General features: G+C 34.0%; 1 protein-coding gene across 1 annotated transcript; it reads left to right on the top strand.

Moving 5' to 3' along the window:
• Positions 1–9,467: 9,467 nt before the first annotated feature.
• On the top strand, positions 9,468–13,220 carry LOC121123967 (uncharacterized). The gene is made up of 6 exons (XM_040719054.2): positions 9,468–11,787; positions 11,842–11,990; positions 12,049–12,151; positions 12,234–12,485; positions 12,680–12,849; positions 12,919–13,220. Exons 1-6 carry the CDS (start codon positions 11,638–11,640, stop codon positions 13,052–13,054), a joined length of 960 nt encoding a protein of 319 aa, XP_040574988.2. The 5' UTR covers positions 9,468–11,637; the 3' UTR covers positions 13,055–13,220.
• Positions 13,221–15,035: the final 1,815 nt, after the last annotated feature.

Below are 15,035 nucleotides of genomic sequence, written 5' to 3'. Positions count from 1 at the left end.
GATATTAATGTATCCAAGATGCATAGAAATCCAAGGTTACATCATTACGCATTTCCAACTTATGTTTGACTTCCACCACACTTGCTAATAATGACGTCATGAGTAGCTATATATTGCCTTCCTTTACTGTCAATGTTACACACTTGTGACGTCAAAATCTGTCTGTCTTGCTGAGCAGTCGGTACGGTATTTCAAATTGAAAATTCTTGCAAGACCGTTTATATCATGGAATAACCTTGTATTTCTATTATCCTTGACCATATCTTTGTTTCTAGCCATAGCCTAGGTTTATTGCTGCATACTGAAGATTTTAATCTACTATAGCCTTACCTTGGCAACCTGCCAATCGAAACCCTAAAGGTGGTTTTTCTGAAGTCTTTACGGACTCATTAAGTACCAATAATTATACAATACTGTCATGGATGGAACTGCCATCAAAGTTCAACTTGGTCTATACAATGATAATGGAGGAGGATTTGTGGGTGAAGGTATATATCTCTACTCCACTATATCGAAGTTTTTATGTTAACATTTAGTATTCGTATTTTTAGGGAAGATATGCCTAGCATATGATAAAAAGGAAAATTTTGTAACATGTCTTGATTTTCAAACTGTATTTGATGTGTGCCCTTATTATAGTAAATAATTGTTTAATTCATAAGAATAACAAGTTCTATCACATTGTTACCTTCAATGTATTTGACAAACCTTTCTTTTAAAGAAATGGGAAACCCCAAAAATTTGTTCCAAGTTAGGAAATTTAACGATAGAATAAAGCTAATATTTATCTATCGGTTTCTTTCCTGACAAATACCTAAGATAACCTTAACAAATTCATCTTTGCTCAACGTTCCAATCCACCAATGTTTTTTGTAGCATTTTCTTGATTTTTTTTATTGCAACAACTGCTTTTCCATTAGACTGAAGAAAATAACCCTTCATTTTGATTGCAAAATCGCCGTTTGATAAGATGCAAACTCTGCCCCATTCTTGATTGAAATTTCTTCAGAGACTCTAAATGTTCTGTATGAGTTCCTCAAGTTTACCTACAATCCATTTCAACCTTTACAATGATATGATCCGGATATTTCCGTCCATCTTGTCAATCTATTCATAATTACAAGGTCACTGTCACCTCCAATGTCACGAATGTCGAATGGTGTGTCTTTGAAATTCGAAAGTATACAGGATGAAGACTCAAAAATTAGAATCCTCTTCAAGGCCGTCTAGCCTCAGTTCTAAAATTCTGATAATTTTGTACTTGACCCCATTCGAAAGATCTAACAAAAAACTACAATTTGGTGTTTGTTTTTTGCGATTAAAAATATCCAAGCAACATGCAAAACAGCAGAGGGTGTGCAATCTCCTACAAGCACAAGTCGATCTCTGACAAGAAGATCTTCACATTGGACGCTGTTCTGAACAGGAGAAGTGATCGATTCTTGGCTGAATCAAGTGCTCAGGTCAAGGGAACCTTCAGTACCAAACATCCAGCTCAGGTCATGGCCCCTGGCAACGTAGTGTCCGACAGAAGTAAGATGCCTCCCTACTTCTTCAAGGCCAACCAGAAAGTCAAGATGGGCGTCTACTTCAAGGTCCTCAGATGCCATGTCTTGCCATAGTTGAAAAAACAGTATTTCTACAGAGAGAACATGGCTGCATTATGGACGGCAGACTTCTGGACTTTGTCCTCGCCCGACATTAACCTCCTGGACTTTGCTGCGTCTTGGAGGGCAAGACAAACAAGACTTCTCATCCAAATGTCAATTTCCTGAAGGCTGTGACAACGGAAGAGTAGGAGAACTTGTCCTCGGACTTCATCAAGACCGTATGGGTTTCTGTTCGTCCCCATATTGAAGTCATCATTTGGAATGGAAGTGGGCATATTGAATTAAAAGTCTAGAAAATTGTTGAATGATAAACTTTTGATTCAAAAGTTTGCCATAAAAATGGCACAAAATAAAAATATGTAAAAGTAAAAAGGGCTTTAAAATTTTTTCTAATTTTTCACTCTTCATCCTGTAGATGGACACCTAGGTTGTGAAGGAGAAATGGGATTCAACATTTTAAATAAGTCATTTGAAATTCTTGTCAAAAGATATTTGACACCGCATAAGATATCATTGAGATAGGTGTAATATATTCAAGACTTCCTTACAATGTGGTTCTGGTACGAAAATTTTGTTCTGTTACATAATCAAGTCGGATATTTCATATAAAGACTTCAAATAGGTTTGGTTTATATGCATGAAAGACTACTTGATTAATAAACGTTGATCATATTAAATATAGTAAATCGTAATCAATTAAGCAATTTCTTTTGACAGTACTGTTTCTTAATCGACTTACTAAAAACATATCAATCCATAATTCATATATGACGAAAATTGGTACACTTACGGACTCCTTCTTGTAATAGAGGGATTTCTATCAACTTGTTTTGAATAATGTCCTCATGTTTTGGGAAAATAATGTATATCCTGTTCCTTGGGTTTTGCATTTTTATTTTTATAACCGTCATATATTCTAATCCAATATCAATTGTATATATAAATATAGAAAAATTTAACAAATAGTATAACCATTGTTACAAACAGCAAAAACATTAAAGTTAGCTTAAATAATGGAATTCTAGAATTCCATGAAAAAAACTATAAAAAAGAAAAAAATATACATATTCAAAAGATTCGAGGTTGTGTTGATTTTATAAAATTGTTCCGGCAGATTAAAATTAATATTATTTTAAATAAAGAACAACTTTACATCTACGTGCAGGTTGCCCTCTAGAGAAGGAGTCTGCACTATTTTTTATATTTCATAATTTGTTATACAAAAATATTGGATATAATATTATATATATTCATATAATCATACTTCCATAAATTATCGATTATGGCATTTTATATTAAAAATCATTTTTAAAATTATAGGAAAAAAATATTCATATTTGACTATGTGTATATATTCAAAAATTTATATAATAATTTATTTTCCGTTCGAATTTTCGTCTTTACATCTTTTCAAACGAAAGAAAAACTTTTACTAAAAGATTAGACGGCATTAAACCTATCTTTGTTAAGAAAATAAGCATGTCCATTAAATACGCACATAAATTAACTAATCAAGTAACTATCATAAATCATTATGGTAAAAATAACGGAGAATTGCTAAGTTATATCGGAAAATTTTAATATAGAATTAAGAGATGGCAGTAGAAAACCAATTTCTAACGATCAAAGAACACAAATATAGTATCTGATTTCATTGGGAGAATAGTTATCGAAATTGAAAATAATATCTAGTAAGCACAACAGTTTATCCAATGAAACATTTCAAGCTACAATTTACACAGTTAAAGGATCGACCTAGGACTTATCTTATACATATAAAACACGTTAAGCTTATATTATTCATAAAAATAAATTATTACCCCATTGAAAGGAGATTCGGATGTTATCGTCATCTTGGTGGTGGTCATTACTTTTTTCAGATGCAGACATTTTTTAGAAAGTGAAGAAAAAATTGAATTAGGTCCATATTGAAAATGAACATTAGGTCCTTAAGTTAAATAAAAGTTCCCCATTCAGCTCTTCTTTACAAAACGTTGAAAATATTTCATAAATATTTTTGTGAATGATTTCTTATTCAGATATCACAAACTTTGATGAGATTACCAGAATATAAAATGTAATTTATACCATCAGCGGATTTGTAGCCTTTATCACAATGGAATTTTTACAACAAAAAAATTACGTTGAATCGGTTTGTCCATCAGAAAAGGATCTTATTTATGTCGATGAAACTGGGACAAATTATATCTTGAATATTGGAGTAATTTTTTATTTTAATTTCTCGATTTGGGCTAGAGCCTCCCTGCGGATGAGACCCTGCAAATAAGTATATCTACTCGTATACATTATGTAAAAAAATTATTCGGCATTTTCTCCTGATTTTGAGAATTTTCAAGATTGTTTTTGATTTAATTCACATAATATACCTATGCAAGTATGTTTCAAGTAATTTGATATCCATCTTACCTGATCTGCAATACTTTGAATTCTAGCAATATGTCAATTTACGTCATAAATGAGAACAATACTGGGGTGATCGTAGTTAGGAATGTAGCATCTCCCAGGGAATCTAAAATAATGATTCAATCCATAATGTATTTGCTATGGATCAGATTATTGTTTCGTACGATTGCCTTCGCAGCAGTCGCTGATCTTGTTATATCCATTGGATCTGACATCACACCTTGTCCTAAGTTGACTACAGAATCCAGTGGATGGAAGATGAATACAGGTAGTTTCGACCGAGTACCATTTTGAGACCTTTAAACTACACTCTGAAATGACATATTATTTATTCAGAGACAATATTAAAAATATTGAATATTCATTTCTCAAAAGGAAGCTAAAAAAATAAATCCATGGAGTAGTTTTACTATTGGGCACTTTGATTATTAATCGAAGGATGATCTGAAATAAAGGTCTTGACATTTAATAAATTGGCTTTATCTTCTAAAATGGTTTTTATCTTATTCATTTATTTTTTACTATAAGCCTTATACAAATGGAAATAAGATATTTATATTACATAATATATATATTTGAAAAAGGCATAATTTTAAAGCAGCTAGCAAACAATATAGTTTTTGTAAAGGTAGATCCCTTCATTGTGTCTTGCAGTTTGTTCGTTTGAGCCACTAAATCAATTGTACATCTATAAATATTCATAAAACACATACACATGTAGGTTCTTAGAAATTTCGGGCCCAGGAAGTGAATACAAACATGGCCGCAGCTACTTTATACGCTGAGACCATAGTGCACCAAGCTCCAGCAGGAGCCCCTAAAACTAAGGTTTCTTAATGTTGCGTCTTGACGAGGGAGAGACACAATCTTATTTATAGTAGGAGAGATCCAGGATGACCGAGAGACAAATGAGAAGAAGAAATGGCGTGGAGGAATTAGACTACACTGTTTATAAGATCATGTGTATTCTAACTATACTCGTAATTTATTAACAAAATACAAGACTATTTATAATACGTAAAACACAGTACTTTAATACACTAAAGAACATACAAGAAAATAAGAACAAGAAAGGATGAAATACATAACATCACCCCCCAAGCACCAAATCCATGGCGGTGCTTAAACAGGTTCCTCTCCATGAACAGCAGCCTATAGATCTGCTCCATCCATGTCCAGGCGCGGACAAACAGTTTGTTCTTGCACATAAAATTTTTATCTCCATAGAAGTGCCGTGCTCTCAGCACGCGCACCGGAGAAAGGAGGACAATACTCCTCTTAGAGATTTTAAGAACCCGAGCACCCTGCTCGTCCCTGGGAGACATACCGTTCACACTTAACGAAGTTTCAGAGACACGAGCACCCTGCTCGTCCCTGGGAGACATCTTGCTCGATGTAACCTCATCCAACTCGGGATGATCCAGAGGAGAGACCGTTCCACATCCATTAACCAATGATGTGAACGGGAGAGTAGGAACAGCAGAGAACCAAAATTGCGTAGGACTAAATCCACTTTTAATTATGTGGTCCCTGACCCGGACACACACTTCACTTCTTGTAAGTGACCAAGGTTCTCTTCCTTCCACCACGAGGCCCAAACTGATCACAGTCCATATTGCTCCGCCTTCCGCAGACAAACTAGCGTTCTCCCTATCGACAAAAAAGGGCTACCCAACTCCAACAGGGCTAACTTCGCCGACGATCCTACAACAGGGAGGTCATGTGATCCTGATCCCATCCTCGTTGCCAATGTTGCGTCTTGACGAACGAGAGAGTCAAAGGTGGAGAGATCCAGGATGACCGAGAGACAAATGAGAAGAAGAAATGGCGTGGAGGAATAAGACTACACTGTTTATAAGATCATGTGTATTCTAACTATACTCGTAATTTATTAACAAAATACAAGACTATCTTTAATAATACGTAAAACACAAAAGAACATACAAGAAAATAAGAACAAAAAAGGATGAAATACATAACACTTAAGACAATGGTTTTCAAAGGGGGCATGAGGGGGGAGAGGTGGGAGAGGTGGGGTTGGTGCAGGAAGCTAGAGAATTGACGATTGCTTTTAGTCTATACATACATAGACCACATGTTTTTTATAAAGGGGGCCACAGCTAAAAAGGTATTCCTGTAAAGTGGTCTTGGCATAGTAAAGTTTGGGAAACCCCGGCTTAAGAAATATTATAGTTATCATATTATAGAGGCCTGTTATGCTTAGTAGCGGACCTGGATCCATAACCTACCCACCTCTTCCCTCTTTTATTTACACCGTCTGGTGCCTTAACCCACTCTTCCAGATTCATTGGAAGCCCTTAGCAGTTGGAACTCAGATACAACTGTATCATCTGGCAACAACAAAAAATCATTGGATAATGATAAAATTGCACAAAGACAAAAAAACTAAATAAATTGACTTATTTATTAAAGCTAATTTATTTTTGTATAAATATATATTGTATGTTGTTTACATATTCAAGAACCGGAACCGTTTAAACCGCTAGACCGGTAAAGGCACAACCTTGCTATTTCCTCATCACGTGGACTAAAATCATCCATGTGTTTGGATTCATCAAATTGAAGATCATTTAAGAGAAACCATACACCGAAGATGCACATTAATTTGTAACGAGAGGTTTGCCAGATTTTATTACAAACTTCCGTAGCATTATTTCAATATTATTTCTTAATTAATTGTTTTGAGCTAATCAGTAGAAAGCAGAACATTAACTATTCAATCGAATTTAAACTAATTTAAAAACTAGCCAAGAATAATTTCCTTTAATTCAATTGATCTAATTGTAAATAAAGGTATATTCAAGCAATTTTTTTAGTTTTAAGAAGGTTTATATATAGCTTTTCCACATAAATCTAGGGTTTTTAACAGTTTGTGGGTCATAGTCAAAATAAAATTAAAAAATCGATTTAAGACAAAAAATGGCAAGAGTGGAATGTGTTCAGATTTTCATGGACCACTCGGTATACATATATAATGATTATAGAATTGGCTCGCTACAAAAAAAATTATTCGACAATCATGTAATTAACTAATTTGGTTAATTGTAGTAGGTATGGTTAGGGCCTCTATGGGAAGGTTTTGAGCCCGAATTTTTTTATATATTTTCCATATATGATGATAATGCTTATTCGTCAAAAGCCAATATGAATCATCCATGAGTCTTGTCTAATATGAATAATTTATCATGTCTTTCATTCGAGCCGATGTGTTTCTCTTATCTTAATACATTTATATAATTAGGGCGTGCCCTTATCATATATTTTATTTCGAATTATTTTATTAATGCTTTAAATAACTCCAGATTTTAGTAAAACTTGTCCATAGACAAGGTAATAATTAGAAATATGCTTCTCATTCATCCATAATGAAGAAATATACTAAGATTAACTCGCTCATCCTCTTCCTAATTCTCTTTTTAATCTCGTATTCAGTATACATTCTCATTTTTTCCGTTAGTACAATAATTCATTTTTTTATTTTTTTTGGTGAATTTTTGAATAGACAAATTGAGTCTCTTGGGATAATTTCTTATCATAGTATAATTGGAATCTGAAATCAATATCAATGATAATGCATTAGATCAGAGATCTCTAACATTTTAATATAATGGGCCGCATTGCCACCAAAAATATTTTAAAAAGCCTCAGAACCTATTAAATTTCTTTAAAAATGTCTACAAAACAAACAAACTATTAAATACAAATTTATTTCTATTTGAAACCAAATGTAAACTAAGTCCAAATCTAATTCTTCGAGGCCAAACTGCTTAAAAAAAGCTTTTCTGGCAACCCTGTTAGAATACCAGAAATAATAAGACACCGTCAAATATTTTTCAATGTTTGTACGTATTATGAGCGTTCTACGTGCTTTGATGATATTTGAACAATTTTGCTACAAAATTACTATAGAATGAGTAGTGAGCTTCAACTAAACATTAGGTGGGCCGCAATGCACAGGTTGGCATCCCTCCACCGGATTATTAAATTCCTTGCAATAAAGTTGGACCTTAATAAAATCCTTAAGGATCAAATTCGTTGCAATGAATTGTTTAATAATCAAATTACCCATAATCAATTTACAATGTTAATGAAGGTAAAATTTTATAGATTACCCTGGCATTTTTCACATTGCCATCTTTAACGGGGATTTTGCTTAATGCCCGATTTTTCACATTGCCCGTAAGGTACGTATTTCATCAGCCACAAGTTATGCGACACATCAGTATGGCCCGGAGTAGGTTCATATACCACCGCCAAATGGTTGTAACTGGCGAATGAACCCCTTATGCGAGACTCTTTTTACGTTTTCCAGCAAAGCACATAGTCAGCTCATAGCCCAACGCTAATTCACTGTTTTTTGACATGACCACTAGAGTTTAACTAAATTTTTTTACTTATATGATCCGTTTGACTTTCTACTGTGTTTGCAATGGCGGTCAACATCAACAAGGGGGGGTTCAGCCTTAGAATCGTTTAAGAACCAGAACTCTAAATTGCAAAATAGCATTTGTTATATTTGTAAAGTTAAAGTTATATATATTTAGTCTCTTGTCCCTTCATGAATCTGTAAGATTTTTTTTTTTTTTATATATAGACATTCTCATTCTTGTGGACCACGTGTTCCCTTTTCTTTGTACTTGTAGTACTAATACGCGAATATTTACGTAGCTCCATGTTACAGATTTCTGTTGCATATAACTCTCCATAGTCATGACGAACAAGCCAACCATCAGGGTTACTTTTATAAAGAACCTCTGTGTAGCCTTTAAAGTAGCCATTAAAATAAGTATATTTTACTTACATTTAATTCTGGAACTTATTAGATGAATTGAAGTAATTTATATATTTTAGGAGTATTTTTTAAGTATTCATAAGGTATTTTTGTGTAGCGAGCCAAGGCCATGTTCAGCGGTCGGTTGCTTGAAGATTTATTCCTTTTCTAAACTTAATAATCTCCTTTTAAAAATGTTTGGAAAGATAGGTACATGATACCAACATGCTTTATATGAAGCAATAAAGTTCAGAATTAACTTAAATTTCTTAATGGCCCGGGCAAACCCACTTTAGTTTCCATTATAATGAAAAAACACGAGTCAGTAAACTATATAATAAATAATATTTAACTAAGGATCTATAAATGATAAAGTATAAGCAGATTTTCAGTATAATTTATCTTCCCAATGTACATAAAAAGTGTACTTGAAGATACTGATAGGAACTCTCCTTCTTTTTGAATATTTCTGAAGCCCTTTCCAATTTCAAAATTATACGGTTCCGACTCCCCCAAAAACTATGCTACTCGGACTCTACAACTCTACTAAAATTTAACAGAGCAAATTAATATAAAGGAAGCGGGGATTAAATTGTCACCACAATATTTTTCAACAAAAAACAACACAAAATATACATTTTTTAACTTTTTTATTGAAAATCAAAGCTATAACGAGCATATAGGTATAGAGTAGCCATTCATTGGATGTAATCACCGTTGGCATCAATAACGGTCTCAATACGGGCTCTGAACTGGCCGCAGGCTCTTCTTACCGTCTCATGGTCCATGTTGCCGAATACCTCCTTGATGGAGTACATCAAGCTGGCATTGGTGCTATGGGGATGTCTGTTGGTATGTCTCTTGGCATACCAACAGACAAAATAGTCCAAAGGATCAAGGTCAGGAGAGTAAGGAGGCCACAAATCCTTGGTTACGACGTCATAACAGTTCTCGGTTAACCACTGAATGGAGATTTTGGACACATGGCAGGGGGGTGAGTCCTGTTGCCACACCCAGGGCCTGTGTCCGGCCTTCATGGACCTGGTAGGATCATCCTCAACCATCTTCTTCACCTTGTCGACAAAGTCGGTGTCCCTGACCTTCCTGTCGGCGCCCTCCTCCTTGGGTGCCCTCGTTATGGTGTCCTCTAGCTTCTTACGGATACGCTGAATAGTCCGTAAATTCACTCTTAAGGTTGAAACACTCGTTGAATTGGAGATTTCACCTCCATTATTAACCAATGCCATGACTACGGCGGACCTCGAAAGCTCCTCGTTCCACTTATAGCTCTTTATCTCCTCATATGATGACGTCATGATGTTAACTGAACTACGTATCGTCAGCTAACGAGAATAGCTTTCCTATTTGGCAACCAGTTTTTTATTTCATAATGTCGTCTTCAAGTTATCAAGGTTTAAAGTAGGCGACAATTTGATCCCCGCTCCCTGTATATTTTGTTTTGTTTGAACAGAATCTAAAATTATAAGAGTAATTAGCTTTCCAACAAAATTCATATGAATACGACCTGTAAATAAGAAGGACTTAATTTGCAACTTTTTATAAATTTTGATAATACGGAAAAGTTGCCTTGAGCCCATGGGTTAAAATAATTCCTACAAGAATATTTTGAATAATAAAAATGTCAAAAATCTTAAATAAGTATTTAAATAATCTTTAATGGATTTTTAAAAAAAAGTCACCATTTTGAATATAGAACATTGTTGATTTCAAAATTAGATAAATGAACATCATATCTCCCAAGCCCATGAAATCTTCTACTCTCATCATTATTTTAAGTCAGATTTTGTTCTGGTATTTTTTTGATCAAAATCAAATATTGTTTGAGATATTTAACTTCAAAAAATGTGGTCAGGGTAAATAATGAAATAATTTAGTGGTTAACGTAAATAGTTATCTAATGATATATTTTAATTAAGCAACCAAACGGGGACTGAAACACAAATAAACAAGTTTTCTTTTTACTCCATGTCTCTACGTGTAAGATTGTTGGAGCAATTTGTACGATTTGGAGAAGCCAAGAAGGCTGCAAAGACCGAGTGCACTCCCAATGTACATCAATAAGTCAACCACAGCTCCTTAAGGGAAACAATATGGCTGACTTCAAGCCTGCATCCATGTGACCTACTGACATCAACCCCTGGACTCCGCAGTTTAGAGCTTGTTTGAAAAGAATGTCCCAAGTGCCATAATGACACTGTGGTACTCCATGAAGACGACCTTCATCGCCAAGAGCAACTAATCTGTTCCCCGAGAGAGACCGTTACCATAATAACAGCCTGGTATACAATGGAAACGAACTTCATCGCCAACAGCTGCGAATCCTTTCCTTGGTCTGTCCAGTCTTTTATTTACGAATCCATCTCGTTGTTTTTCTTTGGCATAATTCTGTAGGAGTTAATGTAAATTTTAGTTGGCACTTTATGCATGTTCCACGGATTAAAAGCTGACTTTGGACGTCCACTCCTTCTCATTACTGCTTCCAGTCTCTCGAATCTTCTTTTTATTATTTTCTACTAGACGGAGACTTATTGAGCCTATCGATAAATATAGAATATTTACATACAAATTATTCGACTGATAGAATTTTGAGTGCTCTTCTTAGGCTGTACACCTCGTTTAATAAAGTTTACGTTAATAACGTTCTGAATATATCAGAAGATGTGGATTGTACTCAAATTGTTTTACAACCGAATCAAATCGCGGATTTGAACCCTTACGCCGAAAGATTATTCGCAATACATAGAGATATAATATTATTTGAGAAAAAAATTTAATCTTTGTTTACCTGATATGTCAAGTTCAGTATGTACATGTACAGAATGGAATGATAAGAGTAGCTCTTATAAAAAGGAAAATTGTTTTATCTCAATTCATCATTTGGTTCATTACAAGTGCCGAACAATGAAACTCCTACTTACATTCAGCTTTTTAGTCTCCCTGGTAAGAAAAAAATATTGAATACTTTTTATATATTAAATAAATATGTCATTTCAGGGTGCAGTTAATGCCGCTGAAGACTGGTACTCCCTCAGGACTACCTTTAGTCTCCTTCCATTAACTGGATTCTGGAGTCAACCTAGGTTAGAAAAAAAGGCCAGATCCGAGGGATATACCAAGATCAGCGACTGCAGTGACGGAGAATCGTACGTAATAGTACTCAGATCCATGACAATCACATTATGGATTTAATCATTATTTTAGGTTCCCTGGGAATCGTTACATTCCAAATTACGATCACCCCAACATTGTTCTCATTTATGACGTTAATGGATATATTGCTGGGATTCAAAGTATTGTAGATCAGGTAAGATGGATATCAAATTATTTACCACATACTTACAAATTTACAATTCCTTTTAAATATGTATATAAAATTTATGACGTAGGATGCCTGGGACAATGGCTACGTAAACTTCCACGAGAAATCAATGTATCAGCCAAGCACTATTAATGGAAAAGATGTTTTCCTAACCACGGCTTATTTCGTGGACCCACAAATTATTTGCTCAACTGGAAGAACTCGTTATCAATACAAAACCCAAGGAACAGGATATACACTTATTTTCCAAAATGGAGAAGACATTTCCCAAAAGAACTTGATGGAAATCCCTCTAATAGAAGAAGATTTGAAGGACTCTGTAAGTGTACCACTATAATTAGAGTAGTAAATAATTTCAAGCACTATTGGAATGTTTTAAAAAATAACAACTTAAAATAAATAGACGCAATATCTAAACAGCTTTAGGGGAAAAAAACTCAGACGCTAGAAAATGCTTATAATTTACAATTTTCACTATAATGTCCAAACTATTGTTATACTTGTATTATTTAGGATTTTTGGAACGAACATCTTTGTTTCATCAACATGGGCAAGCATTATTTTAATCTTCATTATGATCCCGAGGAGTCCTGTGGAAATCTTTTCCCCGTTCAACTCATTTATGAAGAAGGACTTCTCCATGGATTTGTTTGGCAACACTTTGGAACTCTTCCAGGAGATTTGTAAGTAGTTGATATATTTGGGGGCTTCTAATTACACTAGCTTGATATTCCAATTTATCTTAATTCCAGATGGGAGCATCCTCCAGCACTTGCAATTAGCAGGATCATTAAGGATCCACCAACCTGTATCTTGGATGCCATTGCCACTGTTGGACTCAGCACCATGCATGTTTACTTTAAAAACTACTTATCAATTTGTGATTAATTTTACTTCAATAATTGTGGACTCACTTTCTAAAATAATTATTATTGTATATCAAACCAAAATATTTTGTCAGTTTTATTCCTCAAGGAAGAGTTTGAATTTTTAATTGAGTAATTACATAATACTGTCAAAATTAATGTTAACAGAATATACTTAATACCAAATAGTACAAAGAATTGAGTCTCATTAAATACACACTCTAGTTTGTTGTGAGTTGTGGATTTGCATACTCATTTTCCTTATTTCAGTGTTGTGAGCGTTCATTGGTAGAATTAAAATGAGTTCTTGTACGTAAACTTTGAATAATTCGCAACCATGTAAATGATGAACTACCTGTTACTTCAAAATGGATTTCAAAAGGGGAAAAAGGTTTGGAGATACGTTGAACGTAACAGAGTTTTAGAAATTGTGACCTTTTATTTAATAAAGAATGATTTACATATGTTACAGGAAGTAAGAAAAATTTGACATTTGGCAATCAATAAAATTTACCATGCTGGCTTTCTTCATAACTCCTCCACAGAGAGATCTCAAAATTGATCTCAACGAATTTAAATTTGACTAAAATTTATAAAAAAAGAAAAACCCACTACATTTAATGGAAAAAATGGCCAAGGAGATGGATGTGCCAATAAATTTGATAAAGGCAACAAAATGCAACTTAAAAATAATTTTTAATATGTTTAAATACTATATTTAACTATATATTTTTTATTCAATATCCTTCACATGCAATAACAGGCTTCACAGGCCAACAAATAGATAAGAAGCCTTTGGCGATTAAAAAAAAATATTCAAAAATAGCAAACCAAAACAGAACCAAAATCTCGATGGCAGATATGAAGGGATTAATATGTCTAATGCTCATATACTCATATCTAATTTTGACATCAACAATGTTCTATATTCAAAATGGTGGACTTCTAATTTTAAAAAATGAATGTAAGGAGGACTTTCATTATTTGGCACTTGTAATGAACCAAATGATGAATTGAGATAAAACAATTTTCCTTTTTATAAGAGCTACACTTATCATTCCATTATGTACAAATACATTTTCAACTTGACAAGTTGTGTAAACAAAGATATTATTTTTCCCTCAAATAAAATATAAAGGTATTATATCTCAATGTTTTATGACTAATCTTTTGTCGTAAAGGTTCAAATCCACCATTTGATTCGGTTGTAAAAAAATTTGAGTACAATCCACATCTTCTGATATATTCAGAACGTTATTAACGTAAACTTTATTAAATGAGGTGTATAGCCTAAGAAGAGCACTCAAAATTCTAGCAGTCGAATAATTTGTATGTAAATATTCTATATTATTCGGCGCTCAATAATCCTCCGTCTAGTAGAAAATAACAATAAGAAGATTCGAGAGACTGGAAGCAGTAATGAGATGGAGTGGACGTCCAAAGTCAGCTTTTAATCCGTGGAACATGCATAAAGTTCCAACTAAAATTTACATTAACTCCAACAGAATTATGCCAAAGAAAAACAATGAGATGGATGCGTCCGGAACTTTGATAAAGGCAAAAAAATACAACTCAAGACTAAATTGAAAATATATATATACTATATTTAGCTATATTTTTATTCAACATGTTCTCCTTTACAGGCAATAACAGACTGGACAGACCAAGGAAAGGATTGACAACTGTTGGCGATGAAGTTTGTTTCCATTGTATACCAGGCTGTTATTCTGGTATCCACTTCTAAATTTGGATTAGAGGTGTAGGTTCTCAAAGAAGTTCTCAACTGTGAAGCCTGCATTGATGTCAGCAGGTCATGCAGGCTTGAAGTCAGCCATATTGTTGCATGTAAGGAACTGAACTGGAGATGTCCATTGGTAGTGTAAACTGTCTCTGCAGCCTTCTTGGCTTCTCGAGATCACACACGGGATTTCTTATTTTTGGTTCCTCCTACAATCCCACAGAGACACGGAGTAAAAAGAAACCTAGTTGTTTTTTTTAAGCTG

Source organism: Lepeophtheirus salmonis, chromosome 9 (assembly GCF_016086655.4).
Source record: "Lepeophtheirus salmonis chromosome 9, UVic_Lsal_1.4, whole genome shotgun sequence".
NCBI lineage: Eukaryota > Metazoa > Arthropoda > Copepoda > Siphonostomatoida > Caligidae > Lepeophtheirus > Lepeophtheirus salmonis.
This window is presented reverse-complemented; position numbering and strand designations above follow the sequence as displayed.

Coding starts and splice junctions, on each gene's coding strand:
- LOC121123967 (XM_040719054.2), top strand. CDS start 11,638: ATGTCAAGTTCAGTATGTACATGTACAGAATGGAATGATAAGAGTAGC. Junction 11,991..12,048: donor GACTGCAGTGACGGAGAATC/GTACGTAATAGT, acceptor TCATTATTTTAG/GTTCCCTGGGAATCGTTACA. Junction 12,486..12,679: donor AAGAAGATTTGAAGGACTCT/GTAAGTGTACCA, acceptor TGTATTATTTAG/GATTTTTGGAACGAACATCT.